This window comes from Oncorhynchus kisutch, unplaced genomic scaffold, assembly GCF_002021735.2.
Source record: "Oncorhynchus kisutch isolate 150728-3 unplaced genomic scaffold, Okis_V2 scaffold3072, whole genome shotgun sequence".
Lineage (NCBI taxonomy): Eukaryota > Metazoa > Chordata > Actinopteri > Salmoniformes > Salmonidae > Oncorhynchus > Oncorhynchus kisutch.
Genome location: NW_022265017.1, coordinates 445770 through 473676, shown reverse-complemented (window position 1 = coordinate 473676; position 27907 = coordinate 445770). Strand labels below are relative to the sequence as shown.

The 27907-nt window shown below is 42.0% G+C and overlaps 2 protein-coding genes across 21 annotated transcripts in view; both read left to right on the top strand.

The window, feature by feature from the left end:
- The window catches only part of LOC109878241 (uncharacterized), a 205849-nt gene that overhangs the window by 154782 nt on the left and 23160 nt on the right, over positions 1–27907 (top strand). The gene's annotated exons all lie outside the window — the stretch shown is intronic.
- On the top strand, positions 1345–26535 carry LOC109887695 (sialoadhesin-like). The gene is made up of 12 exons (XM_031820172.1): positions 1345–1417; positions 1722–2066; positions 2387–2605; positions 2758–3114; positions 3229–3447; positions 3673–3999; positions 4312–4566; positions 5545–5808; positions 24947–25037; positions 25148–25199; positions 25284–25498; positions 25848–26535. Exons 1-12 carry the CDS (start codon positions 1363–1365, stop codon positions 25912–25914), a joined length of 2466 nt encoding a protein of 821 aa, XP_031676032.1. The 5' UTR covers positions 1345–1362; the 3' UTR covers positions 25915–26535.

Sequence of the window (27907 nt, the reverse complement as noted above, 5' to 3'; positions counted from 1 at the left end):
GTTGATACAAAACCGCGACTCGTCAGTGAAGAGCTCTTTTTGCCAGTCCTGTTTGGTCCAGCGACGGTGAGTTTGTGCCCATAGGCAACATTGTTGCTGGTGATGTCTGGTGAGGACCTGCCTTACAACAGGCCAACAAGCCCTCAGTCCAGCCTCTCTCAGCCTATTGCGGACAGTCTGAGCACTGTTGGAGGGATTGTGCATTCCTGGTGTAACTCGGACAGTTGTTGTTGCCATCCTTTACCTGTCCTGCAGGTGTGATGTTCGGTTGTACCGATCCTGTGCAGGTGTTGTTACACGTGGTCTGCCACTGGGAGGATGATCAGCTGTCCATCCTGTCTTCCTGTAGCGCTGTCTTAGGCGTCTCACACTACGGACATTGCAATTTATTGCCCTGGCCACATCTGCAGTCCTCATGCCTCCTTGCAGCATGCCTAAGGCACGTTCACGCAGATGAGCAGGGACCCTGGGCATCTTTCTTTTGGTGTTTTTCAGAGTCAGTAGAAAGGCCTCTTTAGTGTCCTAAGTTTCATAACAAGCATATGAAGATGAAGATCTGTGAAGTTTACAAATTATTTTTGGAAGACAGGGTCCTGAAAAAGGGACTTTTCTTTTTTTGCTGAGTTTATATGACATATATGATGTATACTGTATATATACTAATATATATTAAATATAATGTATATATATATATATATATATATTTATATTTGATATATATTGTATATATTTACAAAAATTTGGGAATTGGAAAAGATTCTGACAATTACATTGATTGAAGCCACAATCTCTCTGCAATATTGAAGCTGAGCCTCCCCCTTAAAAAAAGTGTGTGTGTGTGTGTCACTTGCTGTTTATCCTCACAGCTTGGTGATAGCAGCTATCATTCAACCTGGTGGTCAGTCTTTAGGCTGCTGTACAGCTTGACGGACCGTAAAGGATGGAACATTTATCCTCCTATATTTGTGGTTCTGAGACGAAAACAGCTTCAGAACGATCAATGTAGAAATATGTGTTTACAGTAATACAGGTCTGTTCGATAAGTGATTGTTGTTGTTGTTGATGATGATGATGACTTTACTGTATCCATTAGGACATAGACTTTGCATCATACATCATGTCATCTTAAATAGACAGATGTAGACAGACATGCAACACGTCACACACATTACATACAGACAGTATTCACATAGACAACCATATAGCACAATACAACACAACACAATATGAGCCTGGTTCATTTTCAGTAATGAAGCCCTGTGCCCCATTTACAGTTCTATGTATCAGGTGTAGTTATTCACCAGCTATAGAGTGAGTTGTTGTTGTTTATGTTTCGAAGACTGCAGGGTGGGAGATGCAACAATGTCCTTGAGAACAGCAGGAAGTGTGTTGGTGGTCTTTCTCTGGTCTGTAGCAGGTATGGTCTTTCTCTGGTCTGTAGCAGGTATGGTCTCATTCTTATCTTTTAGTTGCTCTGTTTAACAATCTACAGACACTTATAAAAGGATAAGAATCATAATGTTATTCTGATGTGTTCTGTTAGGAGTCTCCACTTCACTTTAAATAGTTATCTTTCACACCTCACTGAGTGATGCTTTTCTACAGTTTCCATTCACACTCAGCAACTACAGCAACAACGTGTGAACAACCCCTACATTCAGTGTGAGCCAATTGGCCTTGTCTTAATTCTGACACCATTGTGTTGTGTGACTGTGTTTCAGTGGTACTGGGTCAGGATGGCTGGAGTGTGACTTACACCACTCAGAGTATCTGTGTCTTGAAGGGGTCATCAGTAGAGCCGTCCTGCTCTTACACATATCCCAGTGGTTATACAGTCAGAACAACCTTCTGGTTCAACAAATATGATGCTGTTGGTCTAGTAAGTCTGAGTGATGACCCAGACTACAAAGGTCGTGTGACGTATCGTAAGGATAAAGAGAATGGACACACCCTGACAATCACAGACCTGAGAGAGAGTGACTCAGCTACGTACAAATTCAGATTTACAGATCAGACTGGAACATGGAAATATACTGGCGAACCTGGAGTCACTCTGTCTGTCACAGGTACAGTTACATTCTATATACTGGTGAACCTGGAGTCACTCTGTCTGTCACAGGTACAGTTACATTCTATATACTGGCGAACCTGGAGTCACTCTGTCTGTCACAGGTACAGTTACATTCAATATACTGGCGAACCTGGAGTCACTCTGTCTGTCACAGGTACAGTTACATTCAATATAGTTAAACTGTTGAATTCCATTTAGTTCAGGATAATTGTCTTGGTTTGTATTTCTGTCTGTATAACAGGATTTCTTCCATCTTTGTATTAGAGTGATAAGTCAGTGATAAAGGGATTTACGGTGATATTGTTTTTTCTCCAGGTCTTCAGGTGAAGGTGACTGGAGGACATCAGGATAAGACACTGACCTGTATCACCACCTGTACTCTGACTGACAACCCCACCTACATCTGGTACAAGAACGGACAACATCTAGATGAGAGCACCTCCCCCCAGTACAAAGACCCAGTCTCCAGTAACTATGTAGACAGTTACTCCTGTACTGTAAAAGGCCATGAGGATCTCCTCTCTCCTGCAGTGTGTGAGTGTGAATCTAATATGGAATCTAATACAGCAAGTATACAGAATGTTTGTACTACGTCCTTTTGGTCTCACTGTATAATTTGATGGGGTTTTTATGAAAATAACTGAAAATACAGTATAATGTACTCATGTGATTCCATTATGTTTTAGGTGTCCAGGGTCAGGACTGCAACAGAGTGACTTACACCAAGAGGACAATCTGTGCCTTGAAGGGGTCATCAGTGGACATATCCTGTACTTATTTCAGTCTTTATAACATCACATCATCACTCTGGTTTAGTCCTAAACAGAGATCTAGGTGGAGGGATGAGTTGATCCCTGAGGACCTAACCACAGACCCAGGGTATGCAGGTCGTGTGGAGTATGTTGGAGAGAAGGAGAGAGGTCACTCCACCCTGAGAATCACAGATCTGAGAGAGGAGGACTATGCTGAGTACAAGTTCATATTCAACACACAAACCTCAGGATGGGGGTACAGCTTCCCTGGAACAACTCTGACTGTCACAGGTAACACTGGATCATGTTTATACATACATTTCTATTAGATGTTTAATTATACATTTTTGTATCCATAATACACTTTTGGTTTAATGATGTTATTGTCATTGACTCTGTATTCAGACCTGCAGGTGAAGGTGACTCCTGCCACAGAGGCAGGGAAGAGGACACTGACCTGTATCACCACCTGTACTCTGACTGACAACCCCACCTACATCTGGTACAAGAACGGACACAAAGTAAAGGAGGACACTTCCAGACTGGACTCCGACTCCTTTAGTGATGCAGACAGCTACTCCTGTGCTGTAAAAGGCTATGAGAATATCTTCTCTCCTGCAGTGTGTGAGTGTGTTTTTAAAAATAAACATCTCATACATGTTTGTTTCAGGTTGTGAGACTTATGCCAATGAATCAATTAATATGGATCATTATTCAAATTATGGTTGTCACGAATGTAAACTGTTAAACTTGTTAGATTTTCTACTTCATAAACAACATCAGTGTATATCGGTAGATATTGTAATGAAAGATTTATATAAGGTGTTCTATTGTCTTCTTGTCTTTCAGGTAAGAAGTGTTGGAGTGTGACTTATACCCATCAGAGTATCTGTGCCTTGAAGGGGACAACAGTGGACATATCCTGCTCTTACACATATCCCAGTTATCATGAGATCAAACAAGCTTTCTGGTTTACTAAATGGTCTGGTATGGAGGCTGAAGATCTGAGCTCAGTGCCAGGGTATGAGGGTCATATAGAGTACCTTGGAGATAAGGAGAGTGACTGTACCCTGAGAATCACAGACCTGAGATTGAGTGACTCTGCTGGGTTCAGGTTCAGATTCATAACATCTGGAGGAAAGTTTTCTGGCCCACCTGTCTCCCTGACTGTCACAGGTAATCTGTCACTCATCTCACATCTATGACACATATCTAGATAGCTGTACTGTGAGTGTTGTATTGTATGTATGCTAATGAGAATGTTGTGTTTTAATCTGTTTTATTGATTCTATGGAACTCAGGACTTCCTGGAAAACAGTGGAAATGATTACAGAGTTGACTGTCCTGTCTAAATATATCAAATGAATGACCGTAATGACCTTATTTAAGGGCAGTCATGCAGACACTGCAGTGTTATGTAACAGGGAAAAAAACATATAATAGGACATATATAGGAGGAGAATAATGATGTGGTTCCTTTTACTCTAGATGTTGTGTTGGAGATGGATCCTACATCTGTGTCAGAGGGGGAGAGAGTCACACTGAGATGTAGAACCAACTGTACACTGAACCCCATCACAGCCTACAGTTGGTATAAGAATGGACAGTCTATACCAAACAGCAACACCTCTTCTCCTGTCTATATCCTATTCTCAGTCAGCAGTGAGGATACAGGCAGATACTCCTGTTCTGTAGAAGGACATGAGGATCTCCCCTCTGATGAAGAGACTCTCACTGTCACATGTAAGTACATTGGTGATTTTAATGTCCAGTTTAATATACTGACAATGTTGATACTTGAATTTAGAATAGATTGTTTTTCACATAAATATATCTATCAATACATATTTTAGTGAGTAACATCCTGTCACTCCCTGACCATAGAGAGCCCTCGGTTCTCTATGGTGTTTAGGTCAGAGCGTGACTAGGGGGGTGTTCTAGTCATTTATTTTCTATGTGGCTGGTTTGTGTGGTTCCCAATTAGAGGCAGCTGAGAGGTTGCCTCTCATTGGGATCATATTTAGGAAGTCCTTTCTCCCACCTGCTTTGTGGGATATTGTTTTTGAGTGAGTTCATGGTGCACCTCAGTACTGTCGGTCGTTGTTAGTTTCTTGGTTTATTTTAAGTTTCACTAAAAATAAAGATGTAGAACTCCAATCATGCTGCGCCTTGGTCCGTCTCTCCACACGATCGTGACACATCCATTTCCCTGAATGTGCATTACCACAATGTCATCATTATTTTTAGTGATTCTGTTTCACATTTTCTTTTGCTCTGAATTAATAATTTATAAATTATTTCAACTAAACACAAATGTTGCTATAAATAAATACAATGTATTTTACACCAGATGGTCCAAGGAACACCTCAGTGTCAGTCAGTCCCTCTGGTGACATAGTGGAGGGCAGTTCAGTGACTCTGACCTGTAGCAGTGATGCCAACCCACCTGTGGACAAATACACCTGGTACAAGAAGAAAGTAACCTCACCAAAAGCATCAGGACAGAGTTACAACATCACTAACATCATCTCTCAGGACAGAGGAGAATATTACTGTGAGGCCCAGAATAAATATGGACGTCTCAACTCTTCTTCTGTGTTTGTGGACGTTCAGTGTAAGTTCACCTAACCTCATCTTTAATCAGAGGATCACATTTAAATTCATATTTCAATAACAAGAAAAACACTATTTAATACACTGTTGTTACATATTGTCCACCAGACGGCCCAAAGAACACCTCAGTGTCAGTCAGTTCCTCTGGTGAAATAGTGGAGGGCAGTTCAGTGACTCTGACCTGCAGCAGTGATGCCAACCCACCTGTGGACAAATACACCTGGTACAAGAAGAAAGTAACCTCACCAAAAGCATCAGGACAGAGTTACAGCATCACTAACATCAGCTCTGAGGACAGAGGAGAATACTACTGTGAGGCCCAGAATGGAAGAGGATCTATGAACTCTACAGCTCTGATGATCATTGTAGCAGGTAAAGTTACATCTTCAATAGTTCAATACAAATTGACAGGTTTCAAACTGATCTTAATCATTGTGTTTTGACTGATTACTGTATTCTTTGTGGAACTTTCCACTCCTCATGTTGTCTGTTCTTTCTTTCCATCAGGGAGACTCTAGTCCAGTGTATGACAACATCTCAAACATGGACATGACCCCTACTGCAGCACAGACAGAGTCCACATACGACCAGGATGATGTTCACTACGCCAGCGTCCACTTCTCTCGCTCCAAAAACCAGGAAGTGCCTCTGTACTCCACCGTCCAGCTGCATCAACCACAGAAACAGGACCAAGATGTCCAATACGCTGCTGTGAAATTCAACCTCCCCAGTTCTGCCACCCAGTGAGCATATTCTGCCATTACAGCAACATAGAGTCAATACTAGAACATTGGGAACAAATAGCATTAAAGGAGAAGTTTGCTTGTTTACAACCAAATCTGGATGGGGGGGTGGAGTGGGGGGTGGAAAGTTGAATCTCATTTACTGCATTTCTACACAATTAAAACACTTTTAAATGGTATTTGGAAAACAGAAAAAACCAAGCAAAAATGACCCCAGCCATTATCACCTTGGCTGCTGAGGGTTATTTCACCTCAGTCCATTATCACCTTGGCTGCTGAGGGTTATCTCACCTCAGTCCATTATCACCTTGGCTGCTGAGGGTTATCTCACCTCAGTCCATTATCACCTTGGCTGCTGAGGGTTATCTTACCTCAGTCCATTATCACCTTGGCTGCTGAGGGTTATCTCACCTCAGTCCATTATCACCTTGGCTGCTGAGGGTTATCTCACCTCAGTCCATTATCACCTTGGCTGCTGAGAGTTATTTCAGCTCAGTCCATTATCACCTTGGCTGCTGAGGGTTATTTCAGCTCAGTTCATTATCACCTTGGCTGCTGAGGGTTATCTCAGCTCAGTCCATTATCACCTTGGCTGCTGAGGGTTATCTCACCTCAGTCCATTATCACCTTGGCTGCTGAGGGTTATCTCACCTCAGTCCATTATCACCTTGGCTGCTGAGAGTTATTTCACCTCAGTCCATTATCACCTTGGCTGCTGAGGGTTATTTCAGCTCAGTCCATTATCACCTTGGCTGCTGAGGGTTATCTCAGCTCAGTCGATTATCACCTGGGCTGCTGAGGGTTATCTCAGCTCCGTCCATTATCACCTTGGCTGCTGATGGTTATCTCAGCTCAGTCCATTATCACCTTGGCTGCTGTAGGCTAATTCACCTCAGTCCACCTACCAATACACACCAATATTAGCTATTCAGTTGTAATGTTATACACCTGAAAGGGAGGAAATATGGAAATTATTCACACTGACACACTAATCAGAGAAGAAACAAAGACATATGACATTTCAAGCACTGTATTGTTTACATGTTGATAGTATTATAATGTAGAACTATAGGGAAGATAGGTGCTGTGGAGATGTTCCAAATGGCACTCTATTCCCTATTTAGTGCACTACTTTTGACCGAGCCCTATAGGCCCTGATCAAACGTAGTGCACTATAAAGGGTATAGGGTTCCTTTGTTTCATTTCTGTTTCTCTCTCCTCAGACCAGCAGCAGCACAAGCAGCTGAGGTGGATGCCTCTGAGATCTACAGTACAGTCAACAAACCCAGAACCAAGAAGACCTGAACACAACAAACCCAGAACCAAGAAGACATGAACACAAAGGCCCAGAACCACAAACCCAGAACCAAGAAGACATGAACACAAAGGCCCAGAACCACAAACCCAGAAACAAGAAGACCTGAACACAACAAACCCAGAACCAAGAAGACATGAACACAAAGGCCCAGAACCACAAACCCAGAAACAAGAAGACCTGAACACAACAAACCCAGAACCAAGAAGACCTGAACACAACAAACCCAGAACCAAGAAGACATGAACAGAACAAACCCAGAAACAAGAAGACCTGAACACAACAAACCCAGAACCAAGAAGACATGAACAGAACAAACCCATAAACAAGAAGACCTGAACACAACAAACCCATAAACAAGAAGACCTGAACACAACAAACCCAGAAACAAGAAGACCTGAACACAACAAACCCAGAACCAAGAAGACCTGAACACAACAAACCCAGAAACAAGAAGACCTGAACAGAACAAACCCAGAACCAAGAAGACCTGAACACAACAAACCCATAAACAAGAAGACCTGAACACAACAAACCCAGAACCAAGAAGACCTGAACAGAACAAACCCAGAACCAGGAAGACCTGAACACAACAAACCCAGAAACAAGAAGACCTGAACACAACAAACCCAGAACCAAGAAGACCTGAACAGAACAAACCCAGAACCAGGAAGACCTGAACACAACAAACCCAGAACCAAGAAGACCTGAACAGAACAAACCCAGAACCAGGAAGACCTGAACACAACAAACCCAGAAACAAGAAGACCTGAACAGAACAAACCCAGAAACAAGAAGACCTGAACACAACAAACCCAGAAACAAGAAGACCTGAACACAACAAACCCAGAAACAAGAAGACCTGAACAGAACAAACCCAGAACCAGGAAGACCTGAACACAACAAACCCAGAAACAAGAAGACCTGAACACAACAAACCCAGAACCAGGAAGACCTGAACACAACAAAACCAGAACCAAGAAGACCTGAACAGAACAAACCCAGAAACAAGAAGACCTGAACAGAACAAACCCAGAAACAAGAAGACCTGAACAGAACAAACCCAGAACCAAGAAGACCTGAACACAACAAACCCAGAAACAAGAAGACCTGAACAGAACAAACCCAGAAACAAGAAGACCTGAACAGAACAAACCCAGAAACAAGAAGACCTGAACAGAACAAACCCAGAAACAAGAAGACCTGAACAGAACAAACCCAGAACCAAGAAGACCTGAACAGAACAAACCCAGAACCAAGAAGACCTGAACAGAACAAACCCAGAACCAGGAAGACCTGAACAGAACAAACCCAGAACCAAGAAGACCTGAACACAACAAACCCAGAACCAGGAAGACCTGAACAGAACAAACCCAGAACCAAGAAGACCTGAACACAACAAACCCAGAACCAGGAAGACCTGAACACAACAAACCCAGAACCAGGAAGACCTGAACACAACAAACCCAGAACCAGGAAGACCTGAACACAACAAACCCAGAACCAGGAAGACCTGAACAGAACAAACCCAGAACCAGGAAGACCTGAACACAACAAACCCAGAACCAAGAAGACCTGAACAGAACAAACCCAGAACCAAGAAGACCTGAACACAACAAACCCAGAACCAAGAAGACCTGAACAGAACAAACCCAGAACCAGGAAGACCTGAACACAACAAACCCAGAACCAAGAAGACCTGAACAGAACAAACCCAGAACCAGGAAGACCTGAACAGAACAAACCCAGAACCAGGAAGACCTGAACACAACAAACCCAGAACCAGGAAGACCTGAACACAACAAACCCAGAACCAAGAAGACCTGAACACAACAAACCCAGAACCAAGAAGACCTGAACACAACAAACCCAGAAACAAGAAGACCTGAACACAACAAACCCAGAACCAAGAAGACCTGAACAGAACAAACCCAGAACCAGGAAGACCTGAACACAACAAACCCAGAACCAGGAAGACCTGAACACAACAAACCCAGAACCAGGAAGACCTGAACAGAACAAACCCAGAACCAGGAAGACCTGAACACAACAAACCCAGAACCAGGAAGACCTGAACAGAACAAACCCAGAACCAGGAAGACCTGAACACAACAAACCCAGAACCAAGAAGACCTGAACAGAACAAACCCAGAACCAGGAAGACCTGAACAGAACAAACCCAGAACCAGGAAGACCTGAACACAACAAACCCAGAACCAGGAAGACCTGAACAGAACAAACCCAGAACCAGGAAGACCTGAACAGAACAAACCCAGAACCAAGAAGACCTGAACAGAACAAGTTTGACAAAAACCTTGTATAAATATAAATAAACCCTTGTATCGGGGGTTTGTGGTATGTGGCCAATATACCACGGCTAAGGGCTGTATCCAAGTACTCAGTGTTGCGTTGTGCATAAGAACAGCTCTTAGCCATGGTATATAAGGGCTGTTCTTGAGTGAACATGCCGTGGTATATTGACCATATACTGCAATCCCCTGAGGTACCTTATTGCTATTATAAACTGGTTACCAACATAAATTGAACAGTAAACAAGTATTTTTGCATCATACCCGTGGTATATTGTCTGATATACAGTATACACTTCTGAAATGCTGGTTCAGCCAATCAGCATCTAGGACCCAAACCACCCAGTTTATAATAGTATGTAATAATATTTTCCATCCAGCAGACACTTTTATCCAAATTCACTCAGTCATTACAGTCATGTTCAAATACATGTATCGTATGTGTAGTCCCAGCAGTGTCACGCTCGTTGAAATGGACGGACCAAGGCACAGTGTGAGTTGGGTTCCACATATTTATTTGCAGTGAAACTTCAACCAAAAACAAGAAACATACAACGACCGTGAACTACGTGGTGCTGAATGCCCTCACACAAAACAATATCCCACAAAGCAGGTGGAAACAGGGAACCCTTAAGTATGATCCCCAATTAGAGACAACGAACATCAGCTGCCTCTAATTTGGAATCATACTAAGAGCACCAACATATAAATGAAAAGACTAGAACCCCCCCCCCTAGTCACGCCCTGACCTACAACACCACAGAGAACCAAGGGCTCTCTATGGTCAGGGCGTGACAAGCAGGAATTGAACCCATGCACCATGCTGTACAAACTGGGCCACACAGAACTACTCTATTCACACTTAGAGTAGCAGTTCGGATCTAGGGTCAGTTTAGCCTTTTAAACTATGATGATTTAGTAGGACCTTAACATTTAAAAAAAAATTGGAAACATTTCTGATTACAGTATCTTTTTCCCAAAATGTTGTATTTCTGAGGGAAACAACCTCAAGGTCCAGTTGTATTTAATAGAACTATATGTGTTTGTACGTTATATTTCTGAAGTAGACAACCTCAAGGTCCAGTTGTATTTTATAGAACTATATATGTTTGTACGTTATATTTCTGAAGTAGACAACCTCAAGGTCCAGTTGTATTTTATAGAACTATATGTGTTTGTATGTTATATTTCTGAAGTAGACAACCTCAAGGTCCAGTTGTATTTTATAGAACTATATATGTTTGTATGTTATATTTCTGAAGTAAACAACCTCAAGGTCCAGTTGTATTTTATAGAACTATATATGTTTGTATGTTATATTTCTGAAGTAGACAACCTCAAGGTCCAGTTGTATTTTATAGAACTATATATGTTTGTATGTTATATTTCTGAAACAATCATCAGCCTTGTGAGACTATATGCTGTATGAAGCTTAGATCCAGAAAGTCATTATATCTGCTTCTATTATATTGTATTACTTCACATGGTACTATTAGATGATACACGTAGTATAAGTTTGGTATATTCTTTTGTTTTTATGTCCAGGAAAGAGTTCTGCTTGATGCAAGGTTTCTTATCGCTTTTATCTAATGTTGTTTTTTTTAAGCTAGTGTGTGAAGTGTGACTTTAATGAATAAACTTCATCGTCATTGTTTTCACCTTGTTATAACATTATCTTCAATGGAGACAAAATGGAAAGCTTTCAAAATCACACCTCTTCTACTGTACAGTACATACAGTCACTACAAATAAGAAATGTAAATTGGTTTGGAGAACAATAGTGGTTAATTCACCTTCATCACCATCATCATGAATGCACAAAATATACAGACACTTTCAGAAGGAGCAATAGGTGGCAGGTATCCTAGTGGTTAGAGCATTGGACAAGTATCCGAGAGGTTGAAAGATCGAATCCCTGAGCTGACAAGATAAAAATCTGACGTTCTACCCCTGACAAGGCAGTTAACCCACTGTTCCTAGGCTGTCAATGAAAGTAAGAATTTGTTCTAAACTGACATGCCTAGTTAAATAAAGGTAAAACATATATATATCTGCCACTTAGACACACAACCAGTTACATGAAATATTATTCATTGTCATTTCTAAAACACACAGACACAATATGACATAACATGGATGTTTGGAGTGTGGAGGGTAATTCAGTCAGCGAGGGCATTCCATTCCAGAACATTGAGAGATGGAACATTCTGGAATGTTCAGTCATTGATAATAATACATCTCACAGTTAACAAATTCAGACCAAGCAGTGAGATTATTGATGGTTTAAAGACTTTTGTTCTTCGAAGAATAACAGTCCACCATTTTGTCCAACTAGTAGTTAGAGAATATTATACATCATTGTTTAGTGAGAATAAAACACATCATTGTTTAGTGAGAATAAAATACATCATTGTTTAGTGAGAATAAAATACATCATTGTTTAGTGAGAATGGGATGTCATATAGAATGAGTGCTATGGTCTCCAACATGGCGTGGCTCTTGACCCCCTAACTGTTGACTGACCTTCCAAGGTAGGTGTCTCTCTTTGGGGACATAGAGGGTTAGAAGGGAGAATGGAGATCCCATGGAGAGGTACCTTTTATCATACTCATACCCAAATAACGTTTGTTTATTTTATTTCACCTTTATTTTAACATGGAGTACATATTGAGAACTAGGTCTCTTTTTGAAATGTGCCCTGCATAATACACCATACATATACACATTATACACTATATACAGAACCATTCAAAAGTTTGGACACACTTACTCATTCCAGGGTTTTCTTTATTTGTACTAGTTTTACATTGTAGAATAATAGTGAAGACTAACACATATGGAATCATGTGGAAACCAAACATTTCTGCAGGGACTTGCTTCCATTCAACCACAACAGCATTAGTGAGATTGGCGACTGATGTTGAGCGATTAGGCCTGGTGAAGCGTGATTCAGCCCTCCAGAGAGCGCGATTCCACCACTCCAACTGACGCTTAACAAGGCCTCCGCAGTCTGTAGGGCCGTAGGGAGACTGGGCAGAGGGAGGAGATGGCAGGACTTAGAGAAACGATCCACAGCGACCAGTGAGGAGGGTAGATTGGTGATGAAATCGACCGACAGGTGCGACCATGGCCGTTGTGAAACGGGTAAGGGGTGTAGCTTACCTCTGGGCAGGTGCCTAGGAGCCTTACACTGGGTGCACTGAGCAGGAGGAAACATAAACCCTCACGTCATTGGCCAAGGTAGGCCACCAGTACTTTCCACTCAAACAGTGCACCGTCTGACCGATGCCTGGATGACCAGAGGAGGGTGACGTATGGGCCCAGTAGATCAACCGGTCACGGACAGCAGACGGAATGTACAGACGCCCAGCGGGACACTGGAGGGGAGCGGGCTCTGCACGTAAAGCCTGTTCAATGTCCGCGTCCAGATCCCATACTACCGGCGCCGAGGCCAGGAGTATGGGGGTAGGATCCATGGGCCGCTCCTCTGTGTCATACAGCCGGGACAGTGTGTCTGCCTTCACATTCTGGGAACCTGGTCTGTAGGAAAGGGTGAAAACAAAACGGGTAAAAACATGGCCCACCTTGCCTGACGAGGATTCAGTCTCCTCGCTGCACGGATGAACTCCATGGTGCGGTGGTCCGTCCAGATTTGAAAAGGGTGTTTAGCCCCCTCAAGCCAATGTCTGCACGCCTTCAACGCCTTGACAACAGCTAACAACTCCCCGTACCCCACATCATAGTTTCGCTCTGCCGGGCTGAGCTTCCTCGAGAAGAAGGCACAGGGGCGGAGCTTCGGTGGCGTACCCGAGCGCTGAGAGAGCACGGCTCCTATACCAGCCTCAGACTCGTCCACCACAGAACCTGGACTGAAGAGAACCATCACAGAACCTGGACTGAAGAGAACCAAAACAGAACTTGGACTGAAGAGCTACAGCATCAAACCAAAGCTAGGCCTCACACCTTTATTCTCATGCTATCATATTGTTACCATATCCAGAACGTTTTCTGTAGTTTTAGTTCAGTTGTACAGTTGCATTTACTTACTTACTAGATAATTATGTAAATGTATGATGATAAATATATTATGCTTCTGCTCTTTTTCTGTGCGGTTTTGCCATTTAGATATTTTTTTATTACATAATGTGCTTTTCTCAGTGACTGATACTGATAACATTGACAACAGCTTTTTAATGTGTAAAGTCTCAGACCAAGTTTATCTTGATGTGTTGAAATGATGTACTTGTATTGCTGTCAGACATTATTGAGCAATGGTATTAATGAGAAGGAATATTAATACCGTAATCACACTTTATTTACGTAAAATAATGGATAGATAAAGATAGATAGATAGATACTTTAGATAAAGTATGATTCAGTGTAATTTATGCATCATGTTGTAAATAAGCTCAAAGTTTAAGACAATTCATTCAAAATGTTTTTGTTTTTTTTACATTACAGTTTAGCCTGTCATTCCTAAAAATAAGAAAAAGATTTTAAACATATTCCACAGTTATTATAATATTGTATGACATAATGGCTGTCAAGCATGTAAATGTGGCCACGTTCGACATTGCAGCCGACTTTAAAGGCGAGTCCAGACTGACTGACCTACGAGTAATCTAAGGTAATCATGCAAGCCGATTTGTAGATCAGTCAGTCAGTCAGAATGTACCCATCACACGTCACAGTTTTGATGCTCTTGAACACAGCGTTGTGTGAATGAGGAAGGAAGCTCTCTCTGAATCAGCATCTTGGTCCCTGACATAGAGTTGGATAGAGGGCAGGGCTTTGCATCTTTTCATGATGGGTTCTGTGACAATATCGGCAGCTCAACTGACGGCTCTCTCTATTTTAAAGTAGTACATTTCTTCTTCTTCAACCTCCATGATTTTAATGACAGTCGATAAACAGACTGAAAGGATGCAAACAATGTTATGCCCAGGCTTAAACAGCCTTTGTAGCTAGTGTGCCTTTTATCCAACTCTATGGTCTTTCACAACTTCAAAGTTGTGTCAACCACAGACCTCATACCTCACAGTCAGTGTCTGTTTCCTCAGACTGACAGATAGTTCATTACAACACCTCTCTCCCCTTCACTCTGTAAGTATGCTTGACAATATCTTAAAATATGTATAATTTATTATTTGTCTATAGCCATGAACCATAATCCTCTGTTATGGGCATGGCGATGCTGTAGGAAATGATGTTGTTTTAGTTTTTCTGTTATGTACAGTTTACTCTGTAGATGTATTTTTGCATATGAATCTGATTGGGAGATATACTGTATGTGGTTTCATTTATCAGACTTTTGCATGTTATTGGGAGGGTTCTGAGAGCAGTAGACTGTGGTGGAGAGGTTTGCATGTTCTTGTGAGGGTTCTGAGAGTAGTAGACTGTGGTGGAGAGGTTTGCATGTTATTGGGAGGGTTCTGAGAGCAGTAGATTGTAGTGGAGACCTTTGCATGTTCTTGTGAGGGTTCTGAGAGCAGTAGACTGTGGTGGAGAGGTTTGCATGTTCTTGTGAGGGTTCTGAGAGTAGTAGACTGTGGTGGAGAGGTTTGCATGTTATTTTAAGGGCTCAGACAGTGGTAGATTATAGTGGATACTTTTCTTGAACATTTGATTGAGAGATATATCCTGTACATGTTGCTTATACAGTAATATTTTTGCCTGCAAAATGTGAGCCTACTAAGGTAAGATTCTCACATACACGTGTCGGTTTGAGAAGAATACATTATAGTGGGGACTTTTTTGAAAATGACCTAAAGTAAGAGTGACGGTAAGAGTAAGAGTGATTGAGTGAATGTTTCGTAAAAGGTTTAGGAGTAGAATTAAGATGAGACACAGTGATGGTGGGTTGTGTTTAGGAGTAGTATTAACATTAGACACAGTGATGGAGGGTTGTGTTTAGGAGTAGTATTAACATGAGACACAGTGATGGTGGGTTGTGTTTAGGAGTAGTATAAACATGAGACACAGTGATGGTGGGTTGTGTTTAGGAGTAGTATTAACATGAGACACAGTGATGGTGGGTTGTGTTTAGGAGTAGTATTAACATGAGACACAGTGATGGTGGGTTGTGTTTAGGAGTAGTACTAACATGAGACACAGTGATGGTGGGTTGTGTTTAGGAGTAGTACTAACATGAGACACAGTGATGGTGGGTTGTGTTTAGGAGTAGTACTAACATGAGACACAGTGATGGTGGGTTGTGTTTAGGAGTAGTATTAACATGAGACACAGTGATGGTGGGTTGTGTAGGAGTAGTATTAACATGAGACACAGTGATGGTGAGTTGTGTTTAGGAGTAGTACTAACATGAGACACAGTGATGGTGGGTTGTGTTTAGGAGTAGTACTAACATGAGACACAGTGATGGTGGGTTGTGTTTAGGAGTAGTACTAACATGAGACACAGTGATGGTGGGTTGTGTTTAGGAGTAGTACTAACATGAGACACAGTGATGGTGGGTTGTGTTTAGGAGTAGTATTAACATGAGACACAGTGATGGTGGGTTGTGTTTAGGAGTAGTACTAACATGAGACACAGTGATGGTGGGTTGTGTTTAGGAGTAGTATTAACATGAGACACAGTGATGGTGGGTTGTGTAGGAGTAGTATTAACATGAGACACAGTGATGGTGAGTTGTGTTTAGGAGTAGTACTAACATGAGACACAGTGATGGTGGGTTGTGTTTAGGAGTAGTACTAACATGAGACACAGTGATGGTGGGTTGTGAGCTAGTTAGAGTATTTGGTAGAGCACCTGCAGTGTAATGAGTTTGGTTCCCAGGACCACCCATATGTAACATATTCTAAATACAGGACAGGTCAAACTAAAACAGACAATATGGACTGGATAACCAGGATAGTCACTGCTGTCCAGGAGAATCATCCCGTTGGCTATATTGTCATGATCAGTGGTTTCAAGTTTGTATCCTTCAATTGTTTTACTAAGCTGATCATAGCGAAAAATAAAATATTTTTGTATTTGTAGCTGTGTAAACACATTGGAAATAGTCTCAGGATAACTCCTCCTGATGTAGTTGGGTGGCTGATATTCAGAGCTTAATGTGGCTAAACATTGATTAGTCACAGGAATCAGGACGAATTAAGTTGATGAAACGGCCAGTTTTTACAAACGGTGGACCTACCAAATGGATGGGCATTCATGAAATTCCATTGTGGTCCGACATGGTAGAATACATCCCCGTAAGAACAGGTCGACATGGTAGAAAACACCCCCGTAAGAACAGGTCGACATGGTAGAAAACACCCCCGTAAGAACAGGTCGACATGGTAGAAAACACCCCCGTAAGAACAGGTCGACATGGTAGAATACACCCCGTAAGAACAGGTCGACATGGTAGAAAACACCCCGTAAGAACAGGTCGACATGGTAGAAAACACCCCCGTAAGAACAGGTCGACATGGTAGAATAGACCCCGTAAGAACAGGTCGACATCTTTTGGACATATTTTTTGGTCATGTCCGAACTGGCTTACAGACAACACTGTAGGCTTTACCTCAGTAAGCACTGTCCAACACGGACACCTTTTGGATGTTTTTTGGTGCATTCTGGACCGGCCCTGATTTCCACGTTCACGGACGTTGGTTTTTGGTCTGGTCCGGACCAAATCTGAACCAATCATAGACGTCTGTGTTTGTTTGAGATTTTGCCCGGTCTGGACCAGCTTTCATTTGGCCCAAACAAAGATGTCTATAAATCACCTCTTTTCATCTTTCATTCAGAACCTAAAGTGAAACTAACTTCAACACCTTGGAAAAATAATTATTTTAAAACCACGACCTAGAGAGGTAACACCGGCGATCAACTTAACACTTTACAACTAAGCACACTGAAAATAAACAGGACTTCTACAGAGTTGCACACACTGTGCACCAACCAACAGCTCCACACAGAGAGACAGAATAGCTTTATTTCCTCCTTCCTGACTGCTGATGTGCTCTTAAAGTGGCAGAGCACTGTGAAGGCTCTGTGCAGGATTTCACCACAACATTAAACTATGTATGGATAACAGGCTACATTAGACTATATATGGATAACAGGCTACATTAGAATATGTAAAGATAACAGGCTACATTAGACTATATATGGATAACAGGCTACATTAGAATATGTAAAGATAACAGGCTACGTTAGACTATATATGGATAACAGGCTACATTAGACTATATATGGATAACAGGCTACATTAGACTATATATGGATAACAGGCTACATTAGACTATACATGGATAACAGGCTACATTAGAATATGTAAAGATAACAGGCTACATTAGACTATATATGGATAGCAGGCTACATTAGACTATATATGGATAACAGGCTACATTAGACTATATATGGATAACAGGCTACATTAGACTATATATGGATAACAGGCTACATTAGACTATATATGGATAGCAGGCTAGATTAGACTCTATCCTGAATCCTGACTAGAACCCAAAAATTTGATCATATTACTCCAGTGCTAGCCTCCCTACACTGGCTTCCTGTCAAAGCAAGGGCTGATTTCAAGGTTTTACTGCTAACCTACAAAGCATTACATGGGCTTGCTCCTACCTATCTCTCTGATTTGGTCCTGCCGTACATACCTACACGTACGCTATGGTCACAAGACGCAGGCCTCCTAATTGTCCCTAGAATTTCTAAGCAAACAGCTGGAGGCAGGGCTTTCTCCTATAGAGCTCCATTTTTATGGAACGGTCTGCCTACCCATGTCAGAGACGCAAACTCGTTCTCAACCTTTAAGTCTTTACTGAAGACTCATCTCTTCAGTGGGTCATATGATTGAGTGTAGTCTGGCCCAGGAGTGGGAAGGTGAACGGAAAGGCTCTGGAGCAACGAACCGCCCTTGATGTCTCTGCCTGGCCGGTTCCCCTCTTTCCACTGTGATTCTCTGCCTCTAACCCTATTACAGGGGCTGAGTCACTGGCTTGCTGGGGCTCTCTCATGCCGTCCCTGGAGGGGGTGCGTCACCTGAGTGGGTTGATTCACTGTTGTGGTCATCCTGTCTGGGTTGGCGCCCCCCCCCCTTGGGTTGTGCCGTGGCGGAGATCTTTGTGGGCTATACTCAGCCTTGTCTCAGGATGGTAAGTTGGTGGTTGAAGATATCCCTCTAGTGGTGTGGGGGCTGTGCTTTGGCAAAGTGGGTGGGGTTATATCCTTCCTGTTTGGCCCTGTCCGGGGGTGTCCTCGGATGGGGCCACAGTGTCTCCTGACCCCTCCTGTCTCAGCCTCCAGTATTTATGCTGCAGTAGTTTATGTGTCGGGGGGCTGGGGTCAGTTTGTTATATCTGGAGTACTTCTCCTGTCCTATTCGGTGTCCTGTGTGAATCTAAGTGTGCGTTCTCTAATTCTCTCCTTCTCTCTTTCTTTCTCTCTCTCGGAGGACCTGAGCCCTAGGACCATGCCCCAGGACTACCTGACATGATGACTCCTTGCTGACCCCAGTCCACCTGGCCATGCTGCTGTTCCAGTTTCAACTGACCTGAGCCCTAGGACCATGCCCCAGGACTACCTGACATGATGACTCCTTGCTGTCCCCAGTCCACCTGGCCATGCTGCTGCTCCAGTTTCAACTTCCACCTGACTGTGCTGCTGCTCCAGTTTCAACTGTTCTGCCTTATTATTATTCGACCATGCTGGTCATTTATGAACATTTGAACATCTTGGCCATGTTCTGTTATAACCTCCACGCCAGAAGAGGACTGGCCACCCCACATAGCCTGGTTCCTCTCTAGGTTTCTTCCTAGGTATTGGCCTTTCTAGGGAGTTTTTCCTAGCCACCGTGCTTCTACACCTGCATTGCTTGCTGTTTGGGGTTTTAGGCTGGGTTTCTGTACAGCACTTTGAGATATCAGCTGATGTACGAAGGGCTATATAAATAAATTTGATTTGATTTGATATGCACAACAGGCTACATAAGAATATTTATAGATAACAGGCTACATTAGACTATATATGGATATCAGGCTACATTAGAATATACAGTATATGGACAGCAGACTGTGGTGATGATCATACTGATGTCTCTGCTAACTAATGCTACTACCAATACTGTACACAAGGGTCAACAGTGTAACATAATATGATAGTGGTATGTTGTAGTACTACAGACTTCAGTGTTTGTGTGATTAAATGTGACTTAGTCAAGTAGTAGCCAGTGTTGTGTTTCACCATTCTATCTGATGTATTGTCAGTTTGGAATGTTGTTCTTAGCCCAACAATATTAAGGTCATTGTTATTAGGATGGTGCAGTAATGTTGAGATGCCAGTAGGAGGAGCTCTAGTCTAGAACACTGGAACCTTCAGTACCACTTTGATGCAGCTGATGAGGAGTGTAAATTGAATGTGTTTGTAGAATAGAATGAATGACATCATGGAACTGACCAAATGTAAATGGAACTTTGACCTGTTCCATGTAGAACTCAGAGGGACAAGGCAACACATTCTAAGATATTATAAACATTCCATATAGAATAGTCAACATATTCTTAACATGATTCTGTATTTAAATGAAATTGGAAATGGGGGACATTTTGTCCATTATAGAAATGTAGGACCCATTTTAATACAGTAACCTCCCTTCTCTGCTGTGCTGTTCTGGTCTTCATGCATGTTAATGTCTTAAAGAGGAAGAAAGGACTGTTCTGCATCAGCTACTTGTGTCCTGACTACATGAATATGTATCAACCACAGAACTGACACTTACTAGCAGTTGCCACACACTACCAGTAAGTTGACTCACTGTACAAGACCTCTCCTCTTCACTTCACTCTGTAAGTCCTCTTGACAATATCCTGAAATATAGTTTCTGGTTATCTGTTTTTAGTAAAGTCATATTCTTGAGGATAATGTATCATTTTACTTGTTGTTATGTTTTGAGCTGTGTTTTGGTTGTTACATCAGGGCCAGTATTCATAAAGTGTCTCGCCCGGTGTGGGTAAGTGTGTGTGTTACGCAGTGGATTTATCTGAGGGCCCTTTAGGACCAGACTGATAGGGAGGAGGAGGAGGAGTTGACATCTACACTGTGTAGGATGTGTGTTTCAACTTTTCTACATCCATAACAACCAGCTCTCTAGACTTTGATACAGACTCCATGGGCCTTATATACAGATGGTGTGTGTGTGTGTGTGTGTGTGTGTGTGTGTGTGTGTGTGTGTGTGTGTGTGTGTGTGTGTGTGTGTGTGTGTGTGTGTGTGTGTGTGTGTGTGTGTGTGTGTGTGTGTGTGTGTGTGTGTGTCCGCCGATGTTGTTTATAATGATGATGATGACTACATTAGGAAGTAATTTTTGCATCAATTCATCTTAAGTTGACAGATGTAGACAGACATGCAACACGTCACACACATTACATACATAGTGCAATAGACTTACAGACAGACAGTATTCACATAGACAACCATATAGCACAATACAACACAACACAATATGAGCCTGGTTCATTTTCAGTAATGAGGCCCTGTACCCCATTTACAGTTTCTACTTCTATGTATCAGGTGGAGTTATTCACCAGCTATAGAGTGAGTTGTTGTTTATGTTTCTAAGACTGCAGGGTGGGAGATGCAACAATGTCCTTGAGAACAGCAGGAAGTGTGTTGGTGGTCTTTTTCTGGTCTGTAGCAGGTATGGTCTCATTCATATCTTTAAGTTGCTCTGTTTATCAATCTACAGACATTTCTAAAAGCATAACATTTTTATGTTCTACTGTCGACACATTTGGCATCTCCACTTCATTTTAAACAGTTGTCTTTCACACCTCACTGAGTGAAGCTTATCTGTGGTTTCCATTCACACTCAACCAAAGAGTATCTATGTCTCAACTCAGCAACTATGGAACAAAGTGTTAGTGTGAGTCAAAAGACCTTGAACTTATTGTAACGTCCTTGTGATGTCTAACTGTGTTTCAGTGGTACTGGGTCAGTATGGCTGGAGTGTTACATACACCACTCAGAGTATCTGTACCTTGAAGGGGTCAACAGTGGAGATGTCCTGCTCTTACACATATCCCAGTGGTCATAAAGTCACAACAACCTTCTGGTTCACCAAAAAGTATGCTGTGGAGAATTATGTAAATCTGAGAAATGACCCAGACTACAAAGGACGTGTGATGTACCATAGTGATAAGATGAATGGACACACGCTGACAATCACAGACCTGAGAGAGAGTGACTCAGCTACGTACATGTTCAGATTTATAACAGATCAGACCAGAGGGAAATATTTTGGGAGCCCTGGAGTCACTCTGTCTGTTACAGGTACAGTGATATTATGTATAGTATTGATCTGTTTAAATTGTTTAATTGGTTCAGGAAAATTGTCTTGATTTGTAGAGAAATAATATAAAAATGAATGTATGGTATAAAAGGAATGTCTGAATTGCCTCATTTGAACTAGACAACAGGTCATAGATGGTTTTAATGTTGTTATCTACTCCAGACCTGCAGGTGAAGGTGACCACTACATGGTGGTCAACGACACTGACCTGTAGCACCACCTGTACTCTGACTGGTAACCCCACCTACACCTGGTACAGGAACAGTAAGATTGTACAAGAGGACTCCTCCCCCTCATACACAGTCCAATTTAAAACTGAAGACAGCTTCTACTGTGCTGTAAAAGGCATTAATTCTCCTGCAGTGTGTGAGTGTGACTAATACACTTTTAAAGTCTGTCAAAATCCTCCAATACATCATTGGTCAGTGTTGATGTTTAGTGAAACAGACATGAGGTAGATCTACTATTCCATATAGATTAATGGTGGTTGATGTTTAGTGAAACAGACATGAGGTAGATCTACTATTCCATATAGATTAATGGTGGTTGATGTTTAGTGAAACAGACATGAGGTAGAGCTACTATTCCATATAGATTAATGGTGGTTGATGTTTAGTGAAACAGACATGAGGTAGAGCTACTATTCCATATAGATTAATGGTGGTTGATGTTTAGTGAAACAGACATGAGGTAGAGCTACTATTCCATTGAGATTAATGGTGGTTGATGTTTAGTGAAACAGACATGAGGTAGAGCTACTATTCCATATAGATTAATGGTGGTTGATGTTTAGTGAAACAGACATGAGGTAGAGCTACTATTCCATATAGATTAATGGTGGTTGATGTTTAGTGAAACAGACATGAGGTAGATCTACTATTCCATATAGATTAATGGTGGTTGATGTTTAGTGAAACAGACATGAGGTAGAGCTACTATTCCATATAGATTAATGGTGGTTGATGTTTAGTGAAACAGACATGAGGTAGAGCTACTATTCCATATAGATTAATGGTTGTTGATGTTTAGTGAAACAGACATGAGGTAGAGCTACTATTCCATATAGATTAATGGTGGTTGATGTTTAGTGAAACAGACATGAGGTAGATCTACTATTCCATATAGATTAATGGTGGTTGATGTTTAGTGAAACAGACATTAGATAGATCTACTATTCCATATAGATTAATGGTGGTTGATGTTTAGTGAAACAGACATGAGGTAGATCTACTATTCCATATAGATTAATGGTGGTTGATGTTTAGTGAAACAGACATTAGATAGATCTACTATTCCATATAGATTAATGGTGGTTGATGTTTAGTGAAACAGACATGAGGTAGAGGTACTATTCCATATAGATTAATGGTGGTTGATTTTACAGTTCTAAATACTGACACCATTTGAAAAATGTACTTGTGTCTCAGCTTTTGAGGGTCACAGTTATTTCCACGTGACTTACACCCAACAGAGGATCTGTACCTTGAAGGGGACATCAGTGGACATATCCTGCTCTTATACTTATCCCAGTGGTCATACAGTCTCTGAAACAAACTGGTATACAAATGGAAAACTTGAAGAGGCGTCACAAATCCTGAGCCCGGGCTATGGACGTCGTGTGGAGTACCTTGGAAATATGCAGAGTGACTCCATCCTGAGAATCACAGACCTGAGAGAGGAGGACTCAGCTGAGTATAAGTTTAGATTCAGAACAGATCAGACAACCTGGGAGCCCACCTTCCCTGGAACAACTCTGACTGTCACAGGTAACACTGCAGGTCACATCCTATCAATACTGCAAACGATTACTTAATGATGTACTCAGTGCTTTAATCCTCTTTCATTTAGGTCTGCAGGTGAAGGTGACTCCTGCCACTGTGACAGAGGGACAGAAGGTGACAGTGACCTGTAGCACCACCTGTACTCTGAGTGACAACCCCACCTACATCTGGTACAAGAATGGACATGTAACCAACCAATCTACCAGTCTGTTCCTAAATCCAGTCAGCAGTGAGGATGCAGGCAGATACTCCTGTTCTGTAGAAGGACATGAGGATCTCCCCTCTGATGAAGAGACTCTCACTGTCACATGTGAGGATGTGTGATCCATCTCCACTTGTATTCTTTTAGTTACATCTTCTCTCATCTATTATATCTATTATTTCAATATATGTCCAAGTTCCATGATTGTACTCATCTCATTACTGTCGTAACTACAAGTACTTCACAAACACTGTATTGTTACATTAATGTCTAAGTTATACATATTTATATTAATATTTCATTTATTTTAATCACAAGTCCAAGTTCCATGATGCTCCTCATGTAAAGCTCTATGTATGAACAATGTGTTACATATTGTCCACCAGACGGCCCAAAGAACACCTCAGTGTCAGTCAGTTCCTCTGGTGAAATAGTGGAGGGCAGTTCAGTGACTCTGACCTGCAGCAGTGATGCCAACCCACCTGTGGACAAATACACCTGGTACAAGAAGAACGTAACCTCACCAAAAGCATCAGGACAGAGTTACAGCATCACTAACATCATCTCTGAGGACAGAGGAGAATATTACTGTGAGGCCCAGAATGGAAGAGGATCTATGAGCTCTACAGCTCTGATGATCATTGTAGCAGGTAAAGTTACATCTCAATACAAACCTACATGTTTCAATCTAATCTTAATCATTATGTTTTGGCTTATTACACCTTAGGTTATAACTCTACATTGGGTTCTAAGATCCCTGAACAAGTATTGTATTAATGTCCTGTATTATAGTTTATTTTAGTTAATTATATAATGCCATGTTCTCATATCATCCATATTTTATTGTAGGGAAACAAACCTCAGTTCTGACTGCAGCTGTAGGAATCATAGTGGTTGTTCTGGTTCTCATCCTCTGTCTCTCTGGACTCATGTGGTTCAGGTGGGTGAAAATGCATATTATCATGTTGTTCATTATCTAAACCTAGCAGTCTGATCTGTTGTTAACTTCATTATTTAATACAATTATTAATTCATTAATGTGCAAAACAGGAAGAAGGCCTCCAAATCCCCCTCTGACACAAGAGACACAGCAGACGGACAGGTGAGTCTGTTGGAATCAGAAGATGACTGTGTTCTTTGTGGAACATTTCCACTCCTCATGTTGTCTGTCCTCTCTTCCCATCAGGGAGACTCTAGTCCAGTGTATGACAACGTCTCAAGCCTGGCCATGAGCCCCAAAGACAACCAGGATGACATTCACTACGCCAGCGTCCACTTCTCTCACTCCAAAAACCAGGAAGTGCCTCTGTACTCCACCGTCCAACAGTCTCAAACCCAGAAACAGGAAGAAGATGTCCAGTACTCTGCTGTGAAATTCAACCGCCCCACTGCTGCCACCCGGTGAGCATATTCTGCATTAATGGCATGCATATGCTGTTGCTTATTGTAGTAGATGTCATCAATATGCAAAACAGTTGACCCCTAGTGACTACTAGTGATGTCATTTCCTAAAACTTGTCTATTCCCAAAAATACCAACCCAACAATGGACAACTCAATACAATTACTATGACATGTCTATAATGAGGGAGTGATTTGATGATGGTTTTAAGGAAATGTTCCTATTTGATCCAAATGGCACCCTATTCCCAATTTAATGAGCTCCACATGCCCTGGTCAAAGGTAGTGCACTATAAAAGGTATAGGGTGCCACCATTTGGGACGCAGACTTTGTTTCATTTCTGTTTCAGACCCGCAGCAGCACAAGCAGCTGAGGAAGACTCCTCTGTTCTCTACAGTACAGTCAACAAACCCTGACCCAAGAAATCCTGAACAGAACTAACCCAGAACCAAGAAGACCTGCACACAACAAACGCAGAACCAAGAAGACCCGAACATTACAAACCCAGAACCAAGAAGACCTGAACAGAACTAGCCCAGAACCAAGAAGACCTGAACAGAACTAGCCCAGCACCAAGAAGACCTGAACACAACAAACCCAGAACCAAGAAGACCCGAACATTACAAACCCAGAACAAAGAAAACCTGAACAGAACTAACCCGGAACCAAGAAGACCTGAACACAACAAGTTTAACCTTGTATATCTGGACCCGTATATTATAACTAAGTGGTATAATTAAGCAATAAGGTCCGAGGGGGTGTGGTATATTGGCCTATATACTGTACCACGGCTAAGGACTGATCTTAAGCACGACACAATGCAGAGTTCCTGGATACAGCCGTTAGCAGTGGTATATTGACCTATATACTGTACCACGGCTAAGGACTGTTCTTAAGCACGACACAACGCAGAGTTCCTGGATACAGCCGTTAGCAGTGGTATATTGGCCATAAACCACAAACCCCCGAGGTGCCTTATTGCTATTATAAACTGGCTACCAACATCAATAGAAAAGTAAAAAAGTATTTTTGCGTCATACCCGTGCTTTATTGTCTGATATACCAACACAATCTCACACTCAATTTGTGCAAATATGAACAAAAACAATTTCAGCAGATTTCATATGTTTTTTTGCATTTTTGTGTGGATTAATTCATGTGAAAAGACACTCCTTTTTGAGCGATTTAATTTGTAGGAAAATACACACATTTTCTGTGACTTCATTCATAGGAAAATACATTTTTGGCGGCAAACTTGAAAATGATCAGAGCAATTATCAGGACTTCTAAAGAAGGTAACTCCTCTCCCCAACGATCCATTTGTCCTTTTCTGTTTGTTTTGTCTTTGGTTCTTTTTCACACCTGGTTTCATTTGCGTTAATTTCTGTGTGTATAAGGGTAACCTGTTGCCTGCCTAAGTTTGTGTGGGATTAGTCTTTTTATTTGATGTGCTCAGGGTTATTTGTTTTCACGGTTACTTAAGTGTATATAGCGTCAGAACTGTGTTTGTTCCTCCATGCGTTTGCACGGGTTCTCTGTTACGAGGGCGTTGTCCTTTTCGATTGTGCCATTCCAGTGTTGGTGGACTGTCTTCTTAAAGCACGCTTCTCAGGCATCCCTGCTCTCCTGCGCCTGACTCCTACACCTTTCACCTAGACGCACCTTATCACAGCAATGCATGATGAGCAATGGTGTTCCACACTGCCTTTTTTTGTCTGATATACAGTACACACTTCTGAAATGTTGTTTCAGCCAATCGGCATCCAGGAACCAAACTACCCAGGTTCACTTCTGTGAAATCAAACTGTCCACTTAGGAAGCAACACTGATTGACAATAAATTTCACATGCTGTTGTGCAAATGGAATAGACAACAGGTGGAAATTATAGGCAATTAGCAAGACACCCCCAATAAAGGAATGGTTCTGCAGATGGTGACTACAGACCACTTCTCAGTTCCTATGCTTCCTGGCTGATGTTTTGGTCCCTTTTGAATGCTGGTGGTGCTTTCACTCTAGTGGTAGCATGAGATGGAGTCTACAACCCACACAAGTGGCTCAGGTAGTGCAGCTCATCCAGGATGGCACATCAATGCGAGCTGTGGCAAGAAGGTTTGCTGTGTCTGTCAGCGTAGTGTCCAGAGCATGGAGGCGATACCAGGAGACAGGCCAGTACATCAGGAGACGTGGAGGAGGCCGTAGGAGGGCAACAACCCAGCAGCAGGACCGCTACCTCCACCTTTGTGCAAGGAGGAGCAGGAGGAGCACTGCCAGAGCCCTGCAAAATGACCTCCAGCAGGCCAAGCATGTGCATGTGTCTGCTCAAATGGTCAGAAACAGACTCCATGAGGGAGGTATGAGGGCCCGACGTCCACAGGTGGGGGCTGTGCTTACAGCCCAACACCGTGCAG